General features: G+C 43.7%; 1 protein-coding gene across 1 annotated transcript; it reads right to left on the minus strand.

Annotated features, from left to right (window-relative positions):
* Positions 1–200: 200 nt before the first annotated feature.
* On the minus strand, positions 201–3,957 carry LOC121865945 (keratin-associated protein 16-1-like). The gene is made up of 5 exons (XM_042365512.1): positions 3,893–3,957; positions 1,743–1,795; positions 1,132–1,224; positions 706–1,049; positions 201–416 (listed from the first exon to the last, which is right to left on the minus strand). The coding sequence occupies exons 1-5, from the start codon at positions 3,955–3,957 to the stop codon at positions 201–203; spliced, it is 771 nt and encodes a 256-aa protein (XP_042221446.1).
* Between the last annotated feature and the right edge of the window lie 6,563 nt (positions 3,958–10,520).

The raw sequence follows: 10,520 nt of genomic DNA on the forward strand, positions 1-10,520 counted from the left end.
CACTCTGGCTCTCTGGCTCATTATATATTATTCATTTGGCTGTTTGTTGTTGTATCCTTACTGATTATTCTCTTTTATGTGACAGGTCTTTTCATCATGGTGGCTCTAACAAGTTGGCACTCTGACACGCTGGCACTCTGACACGCTGGCACTCTGACACGCTGGCACTCTGACACGCTGGCACTCAGACACGCTGGTACTCAGACATGCTGGGACACGCTGGCACTTCTGACACGCTGGCACTCTGACACGCTGGCACCTTGGATACGCTGGCACTCTGACACGCTAGCACTCTGACACGCTGGGACACGCTGGCACTCTGGCACGCTGGCACGCTGACACGCTGGCACTCTGATACGCTGGCACTCTGACACGCTGGCACTGATACGCTGGCACTCTGACACGCTAGCAGCACTCTGACACGCTGGCACTCTGACACGCTAGCACTCTGACACGCTGGCACTCTGACACGCTGGCACTGGATGCTGACACTCTGACACGCTGGCACTCTGACACGCTGGCACTCAGACATGCTAGCACTCTGACATGCTAGCACTCTGACACGCTAGCACTCTGATACGCTGGCACTCTTGACAGGCTGGCCTGACATGCTTGCACTCTGACACGCTGGCATTCTGACACGCTGGCACCCAGACACGCTGGTATTCAGACACGGTGGCACTCCAGACACGCTGGTACTCAGACATGCTGGCATTCTGACACGCTGGCACTCTGACACGCTGGCATTCTGACACGCTGGTATTCAGACATGGTGGCACTCAGACATGCTGGCATTCTGACACGCTGGCACTCTGACACGCTGGCACTCAGACACTCTGGCACTTCGACACGCTGGCACTCTGACACGCTGGCACTCGCACGCTGGCACTCTGACACGCCACTCTGACGCTGGCACTCTTGACAGGCTGGCCTGACATGCTTGCACTCTGACACGCTGGCATTCTGACACGCTGGCACCCAGACACGCTGGTATTCAGACACGGTGGCACTCAGACGCTGGTACTCAGACATGCTGGCATTCTGACACGCTGGTATTCAGACATGGTGGCACTCCTGACACGCTGGCATTCTGACACGCTGGTATTCAGACATGGTGGCACTCAGACATGCTGGCATTCTGACACGCTGGCACTCGCTGGCACCTGGACACGCTACACGCACTCTGGACACGCTGGCACTCAGACACGCTGGTACTCTGACACGCTGGCACTCAGACACCACGCTGGGTCAGTACGCTACTCTGACACGCTGGTACTCTGACGCTGGCATTCTGTCACACTAACTCGGTGGCATTCTTTCAGCATTCTTGTAATATTTCGGCTTATTGTTGTTGTTTCCGGAACAGCGACACAAGCCGATGACGTGCCAACATTTCCTCTGGCTGAATTATTTACTGCTCCTCGTGTGTGTGTGTGTGTGTGTGTGTGTGTGTGTGTGTGTGTGTGTGTGTGTGTGTGTGTGTGTTCAGAAAGCCAGAAAAGCCTGGTAAATATCCACGAGCACTGTCAGTGATTCTGAAATATAACCAAAGGGCCTTAGATAGAAAAAAAAGAGCCTTAGCTACAATTAGGGAGCCTTAGATACAGCCAGCGAGCCATAGATACAGCCAGAGAGTCTTAGGTACAAACAAGAGAGCCCCAGATGCAGCCAGGGAGCCTGAGATACAGCCAGACAGGAGGAGAGACAGCCACTACCACAAGTGGTGGGGGACTGAATATCACGGTCCGTCGGGTTGCCATTGTTCCCGTTACCAGGGTCGAGGCGACACTGCAAGCTATAACCAATCTTACGTCATAGTTCACAGAGAACAGAGTGCCTTGACCTCACCTCCCGATGCTTACCTTGGTTGGTTCCTCCAGTAGAAGTTCTCAGTATGTGGTAGGTCACAAGGCAGGACAAATGAAGAGGTCACAAAGTTCATTTTTCATCACAGTGAAGGGAAATATGAGGTGTATAACATGAACAAGCTGACTTAATTAGCTATTGTTATGATGAGGATAATATTTTATGACTCGACCTCAAGATACTAACTCGAAAAAATTTAGTAGAGGAATTACATGCAGGTGGTGTACATCAGTATGGTGTCGGTCTGAGGCTTCTAACAGAATGGTGACGAAATGTACGTCAAGCCATCAACTCAATTATGATCCAGATTATGTTTTTCCCATAATGGCAAACTCCACCCACTCCGACAAGTTCCGCCCAGTCCGACATTTACAGTATGCTAACGAAATCAGCAATCTATACGGGAAAATTTAAGTTTCTATGAGGCAGAAGAGCCAAATTTACTGAAAAATCAACGAGTCTACCACACCACAGTCTGGCTCAACCTTAGGGGCGGAGAGCGAAGGTTTGTCAATTTCAAGTACTTTTGATTGGCTGGTGGCTCAGTAGGCGGGGCCTGGGGATCCCTCAATTAACATGGTGAAACAAGACCGTGTTAGGTTCACAGTCAACATCCAGCAATAAAGGTGGGAAACGTTACCCTGAGTGCGGTAGTTGGAGCTGTAAAGTGGACGCCTGACACCCCGGTATGTGTGAGAATTTCATTAACGGAGGACAAGGAGGAGAGACCCACGTGTTCTACTAGAGGGGCTTTGTACACACACACACACACACACACACACACACATGGAGAGAGAGAGAGACATCGTGGAAAACAGCCTCATCAACACCTCCAATATTTACACCATCCACCTCGGGGTCGACCCTCGCTCATGACAGCTCAATATTCCTTCATTACTTTGTTAATTATTTTTGAAGGTTATTAACGATGATGATCTGCCCAGGGATCGGCGGCACGGAAGACTAATGACACGGGGAGGGAGGCACCATCAACACCAATATCAAATTTAATGGAAATCGGTATGATAATTAACGAGGTGGGGGTACATACCTAGTGTTAAATATTACTGGTTTTTTTTTACTGTATCCCTGAGTACAGTATCAAGTGTTAATATCCTCGGTTTACAGAGGATATTAAATCAGTATTGAGATAAGTGCCAGAGAATTGTAAACACTGAGAGATAAACAGAAATGAGCGTTATAGATGTGGATAAGTAAAAAAAAAAATAACAGAAACAAATGAGATAATCGTAAGAATAAATACAAAATATAATGAGAAACTCTCGAATATAAACACCAAAAATAGGATATACAATAAAGTTCTTTCGGTAATTATAGATAATAAACTCTATAGAGGCGGGATACTCGTGAAAATAACACAAAATAAAATGGAAACCTAAACAAAAAATATAAATATGGGCACAATAGATAATAAAAAAGATGTGAAGTTAAATATAAAATGGAAAAAGTGAATATACGCAACAAGGAAATAAAAGTGGCGAATATAAATACACAAATGAAGAACAAGGAACTGAATATAAGATTCATCACCTTCAACCATTAGTTATATCTGCCACTCGCCATCTCTTTGGGGAATATTACCTGCATTAGTCAGTTTTGTAAAAAAAATTCTTGCCGGAATGAGTATCTTACCGAGATAAGATTTCTCTTGCACCCCAGGACAGTTCACACAATTGTTTCTTTACTGTGAATCTGGTTTACATCGCCAAGAATTCTTCACTGTACAGTTTATAACATATTCTCGGTTATTTTTTATTTTCTTCTTCACGTGAGAGGAGCAGAGGATGGGTGACTCCCTGCACGTTGCTTGGGAGTGTGTCAACGCCAGGCGGAGCAGGGAAGGCTCGGTTCGTCAGGCTGGCGAATCTTAGCTTGCATCGGTGTTTCACAACAGTGATATTACCTCCGCTGGGAATTTCTAAACCTCCTCCTTGACGGTATGAAAAGATGATGATGACTTTTTACGAGCTGGCAAATGTATTAACGCCAGGCAGAGGAGACACACCGGAGCTCCCACGGCAGCATCACACGCTGATAAATCTTCCACGGAGCGAACGTGAGGCGCTGCATCCTGTCACTTGAGAAACTTATGAGAGTTGGTGGGTGGAGGCAGCGCGAGATGAATAAATCTGGACGGAGTGTAACACACTCGCACCAGCTGCCTCTTGTATCACAAACACAAACTCGCGAGTTGCTGACTAAATACTTTATGAAAATCACGAGTTTTGGCCAGTCTAAGAGGTGTTTACAAAGTATCTTGATGTTTGTGTTTACAGTGGAAGCTACACGTAAGTAGTACTCCACATTGCTTCAACATACAACTGCGTTTCTTCATAATTTCGGTTGACTTATACTTGCAAACAAGAGGAATAACAAACAACGTCTGGTGATACACCTTTATGGTCATCCTGGGAGTCGAAGTCATATGGTGAAGAAAATGTTGAAGTACATTCTGACGTTTTAGGTGAGTAACTCCCCTCCCAGGACTCGGTAAACACAAACATCAAGAGAATATACACAAGCCCTGTAGGTTGCCGTCATTATCATGAGTTTATTATGAGTAACAATATCTCGAAGAAAAGTGAGAGTACAGCTTCAACGCAATATTCCACTTTGATGGATATCGAAGATTATATTAATTAATTTCAGAGTTGTGGTATATCCGGAAGCAAAGTTTGGTTAAATTACGTTGATCGTTGTTAGAATGATCATGTTCATTACTCCTGAACCGACTCACTGACGCACGGATGGACTCGCTGACGAATAGGAAGCCAGAAGAATGCACAAATTGAAAGATTATAATGAATGTTTATCTCCTACTCACAAGATGGTGGGGAACAATTTATTTAAAACATCAACCTTACAATACTCTCACGACGTGGGATATACAGTGACACACCTCGACCTATGTCTGTATTTATATTCCTGAATAAATATATAAACCTGAATAAAAAAAATCATACAAGACACAGGCTGAAACCCAAGAGAATTTTCAATATTAATAGAGGAGTGTGTGAAGCCTGAGGATACACGAGGCGGTGCCACATATTAAAGCGAGTCTCGTTGTCCCAGAGAGACAAGACAATGTTGTTGTCGGCAGCAGCACAACAAAACGTAAAACAACAGATACATTTTTTTGGCCGCCACAGGAAAATCACGAGTAAGCGGAACTATCATGGAGAAAAACGAGAGCCTCTTGTTATTGTATCTCATTCTTCTTTACTTCCTTCTTTCCCATTCGCGATAGGGTCTACGTCACACGCTGATTTCCGCCCTCTCTACAATCCTCCTCCAACTGGGCCTCCTCCCCTCTACCTGTCATCCATCATCGCCTAACTCCTCCAGCTCTCTTCTCACTGTATCTCTCCACTCTCTTCCTGATCTTAATTAACTGTTTATGAATCTTCTAACAGATGGGTCTCCTCTCACTTCAAACGGAACCAATAGAATAGAATATTATTTGGACAGTAATCAACTACGTGTATTAGAGCAGATAAACTGAATGTATTGTGCTAAAGGTTTATGAGAATGGGTCACCAGCTGCACCTTATAGCGTAGCCTCTCATTATTTGCACACGATGCTGATGGGTAACACAACATAAATGACCCAAATTATCATACAGGCGATGTTTTGTACCTTATATAAGAACACGAGTACAGGTGAATAAACATATAAACAAAAGCCTTAATATTATATAAATCACTATTCTTCTTCAATTCTTTTTTTGGCTTTAAATTCATAACCCAAAGTGGGAATATCATTTTTGTTGTTGTTATACTGTGAGACTGGCAACACACACACACCAAAAAATATTCGTGTTGACTGGATCTGAATCACATAGGGCACTTCATTCCTCTAACGCAGCCCAAAACATGCAAATGCACTTGACATTATTCTTTTTTTCTGTAGCGTAGACTGAAACAATGCAAATATTACACTTCAGAATCTTACCTGTGTATATCAAGGTTTTCGTTTAAGAATTTAATCTAATAAACAGGAAGAGACGAACCCAGGATATCATAGAAGATATCAATAATCAGACCTGATACTGCGAGCTCAGCTACACCCTCTGCAGGAAGTCATTTTCCACTCTGTTATTATCAGAGGCACGCGACACCACATCACACACAAGTCTATAGAGGACAATGCAAATGTATCATACCACTTCACTGCCGCAGCAAACCAGTTATCTTGACTTTACGGTAAACATCATTTGGTGTAAAACCTACAGTGACCTGTTAACGTACGTAATAATATCATGATTTTTTGCTTCACTGGTTAATTTAAAGGACCAACATTAAATACTTGAGGATTAAATTTTCAGAAGTTGTTTTTGCGTCAGCCTAGACCCAGTTTGGTGGTGAACTATGTTTGAACAACCAGTATCTGGGACCTGCTACATGAGAGAGAGAGAGAGAGAGTGTGTGTGTAAAGCTGCCTCAGGGAGCATCACTAAGTAACTTCACTCAGTTGTATTAGCTGTAGTCCTGGGCTTAGTCCTCTAGAGGGCTCTAGTGAGTTCCTGGCCTTGGCTGAAGCTTCTCTTTCTCTCTCTATCTCTCTCTATGTTTATCTCTGTGTCTCTCTATCTTCCTCCTCTCTCTCTTTATCTCTGTGTCTCTCTATCTCCCCCCTCTCTCGCCTTGTCCCTTGTCTCTCTATCCCCCCCTCTCTCGCCTTGCCTCTGTGTCTCTCTATCTCCCCCCTCTCTCGCCTTGCCTCTGTGTCTCTCTATCTCCCCCTCTCTCCTCCTTGCCTCTGTGTCTCTCTATCTCCCCCTCTCTCTCGCCTTGTCTCCGCCTGTCTCTCTATCTCCCCCCTCTCTCGCCTTGTCTCCGTGTCTCTCTATCTCCCCCCTCTCTCTCCTTGCCTCTGTGTCTCTCTATCTCCCCCCTCTCTCGCCTTGTCTCCGTGTCTATCTCCCTTTATCTCTCTCTGTACGCATTGTTCACGGACATGGGCCACAACAATAAAGCAAGCAACACTGACAGACATCAAGAACACACTATCACACCTGTTGGAGGTAATATATACGAGTTTATACCATGAGGGCCACAGTTTACTGGTGTCTCCTGCATGAGTGACGAGAGACACAGAGCGGCTGTAAGTAACTGGTGATGATGGATAAGAGGACGAGGAACTCACGATCAAAGTTTTTACTGTCTTTAAAAATCTGATGCGGGAGGTGTGGGTGTAGCTCACCTTATAAAGCTTCTCCTGAGGCTGGGGTGAACCTTACAGGCATTGTAATGAGATATGATGGAACGACAATTGGTTCATGGCTGGAAATTTGTCAGAGATTCAACTCTCTCTCTCTCTCTCTCTCTCTCTCTCTCTCTCTCTCTCTCTCTCGTTTTTATTTCGTGGGGAAGTTCCTGCCTTCCCCCCACACCTTTGTTGTGCTCTTACGTGTATTACATGACAATGTTTGTTCCTCACCCCTCATCCTCCTTCACCACCTCCTCTCCTCCCTCAGCACCCCCCTCTCTCCTTCTTCCTCACTACTCACTCTCTTCTTCTTCCCTCTCCTCCCCCTTCCCCAGTATCCCCCTCCCCCCTCTCATCATCCCTTCTCTTCCCCCTCTCTCAATATCCCCTCCCCCACCTCTCTCTCACCACCCTCTCTTCTCCCTCACTACCTGGGTCGCCTTAGGGGGGTCTTACCATAAATCAACTTTAGTATAGATTTTCTCCTCTCTCCTTTCTCCATCTTGCTCCCTCCTTCCCTCCCTCCCTCCCTCGCTCACTCTCTCACTCACTCCTCCTCCATTTTGCTTCCTCTCTCCTTTCCCTCCGTCCCTCCCTGACTACCCCTTCAACTTGCTCCTTCCCTCTTTACCTCCCCTAATCATCCACTTCTTCTTCGTGATCTCTCCCTCCTACACAACCCACTCACTCTATTCTCATCTTCCTCACCTTCCCTTCATTCCCATCTGTCACCTTCCTCTCTCCCATCACCCGACCTTCACTCCTCACTCTATCTTGCATTCATTTCCTGCCTCCCTACATCCCATTCCCTATTCCTTCTTCCTATTCCCTCCTTCCTAGTTCCCATTACTACACTTCCTTCACTCCTATTCTCCTCCTCCCCCCCTTTCCTCCCTCCCATTCCCCCTCCTTCTCTCCCATTCCCCTCTCTCCTTCCCATTCCTCACCCTCCCCCTACAACCCTCGTCCGTTCACACTCTCCAGCAAAAAACATATTATCGTATTTTGAAAATATTGTGGCCCCGACACTTCTCTTTCCCTAACGTAATAAATACGCTTGAGTTTCGAGTTAGTTTTTCAGCGAGACAGAAATGTGGAAATGTGAAAAAAAAATTACAAGACGGAAATGTATGTAAATTTTCTATAGATGTGAAATGTTAAAGAAATGTTCTATAAAAGACGTGAAAAGTTAAAAAAAATGTTCTATAGATGACGTGAAATGTTTAAAGATGTTATATAGATGACGTGGGATATTAAAAAATGTTCTACAGATGACGTGAAATGTTAAAAAATGTTCTATAGATGACGTGAAAAAAAAAAAAATTATATAAATGACGTGAACATAAAAACTATTGACGTGGTGAGAATTTTAAAATAACTCCTGACGTCAACGAGGAAATGTTCACAAATGTTCTACAGATGATGTGGATATATTCTAAAAAAAATTCTAATGACAAGGTGAGCACAGTACCCATTTGAATACCGACGACGTGGGAATATCCATAACTATTCCAACATGACAATAATTCACTAAAGATAAAATGATCTCCAGTGCCCCATTTTTTTCTCTTACGATAAAAAAATTCTAACTGTATCACTGTTGCCATAGATTATAAATATATCCCAATATCTATTTATTTTACCCAACAGTAAATAACTCTATAAGTTCTATAATTGAGTTGGGTTAGGTTAGGTTAGGTTAGGTGATAAATATAATTGAGTGTCCCATTATTTCCTCGGAAGGCAAAAATATGTAAACATTCATTGCTAGTCGCGGGAATTCTCAAGTATTGGTGCGGGAGAGGTTTACCAGGAACAAGAAGAGGCAAGCTGCTTCAATTGGATTCCTCTTAGTTACGACAGATGTGATGGGTTTTCCTCCTAACTAGTATACATTTTCTCCTCTTTCCCGTCTGCATCTTGCTCCTTTCCTCCCTCCTTCTCTCATGCCACTCCCTCACTCCTTCTCTCACTCACTGACTCCCTCACTCACTCACTCACTCACTCACTCACTTCTTCTCAATGATTCGATTTACCGTACAAAAGTCTTAACTTATTCCTGTAAGAATTAAGAGAAAGAGTAAGGCAAAATATAGTTCAGTGGGTGGTTCAGTGGGTGGTTCAGTGGACCGTTCAGTGGACCGTTCAGTGGCAGGTTCAGTAGGCCTGTACTATCGAGGCTTCACCAAAGTTTAGGTTAAAATACATGACCCAGTTAACAGACATTCTAAATCCCCGCCCACTAAGTCAACAACCAATCTAATCGCTTGAAATCCACACAGACCCCTGAGCTCCACCCACACAGGATTTAGGCTGACCACATCTAACGCAGATATGAACCAATGAAAATCGCTACGTTTTTCTATGTTATATTCACCTGTGATTCCATTGGCCTTGTGTTGATTTAAAGTACAGAAACGAACAATAATTCGTCTAGCCAGCTGTAAAGGGCACTGTTTTTTGTTTACACACCTGTCAGGGTGGGCGGAGGGAAGGGGCCCCTTAGCAGAGAGATGACCAGCCTGGCCAAAATGACTCGTACACTACAGCCACATACATACTGTACAAACACGCCACCTACAAAAAAGGGGGATATTTACACGCGTCTGGTGACATAACAGTAGTGGCAAGAACCACCGAGATCTATTTCACAGAAACTTTCGACACACACACACACACACACACACACACACACACACACACACACACACCAAAAAGGATGGGAACTTTTCCTTCCCCGGCTGTGTGCTCCTGAACGCTTCAATTCAGATTTCGACAAAAAAGGCAAAATAAAAATGTTTTTGGCAATAAAGAGACCCTCGCCCTTCCCCTCACTGAGAAATGTGTCTATAGAATATATATATATATATATATATATATATATATATATATATATATATATATATATATATATATATATATATATATATATATATATATATATATATATATATATATATATATATATATATATGGTGTTTTTGCTGTGACGGCCACAAAGAGAATATTTTATTCTTTAACACACAGTTCCTGCCTCACACGGTGAACCTTTCAATACATCGACGAATACCTGTTCAGGGGTCACCACCGTGTACAGGTTAGGTTACTTTAATTTGCAATCAGAATTTTACAGCATTGAGGTTGATAAACCAATAGCTATTGACGCAAAGTGCAGGAACACAGCAATAACTACATTAAAAGACATCAGCTACCAAGGGTCGGTGTGTTCACCCTGTACATAAGAATCACTCAGGTACCTGCTGTTTGGCGTATTAACCCCTAGAGTCCCCCCCAAAAAAAAATAAATAAATAAATAATAATAATAATAATAATAATAATAATAATAATAATAATAATAAAAAGTATCCAAGGTGATGCCATCTAGTAAGACTCATAAGGTATAATAACACGAGGGGTTATGTAA

This window comes from Homarus americanus, unplaced genomic scaffold (assembly GCF_018991925.1).
Source record: "Homarus americanus isolate GMGI-L3 unplaced genomic scaffold, GMGI_Hamer_2.0 scaffold2937, whole genome shotgun sequence".
In the NCBI taxonomy this organism is placed as follows: Eukaryota; Metazoa; Arthropoda; class Malacostraca; order Decapoda; family Nephropidae; genus Homarus; species Homarus americanus.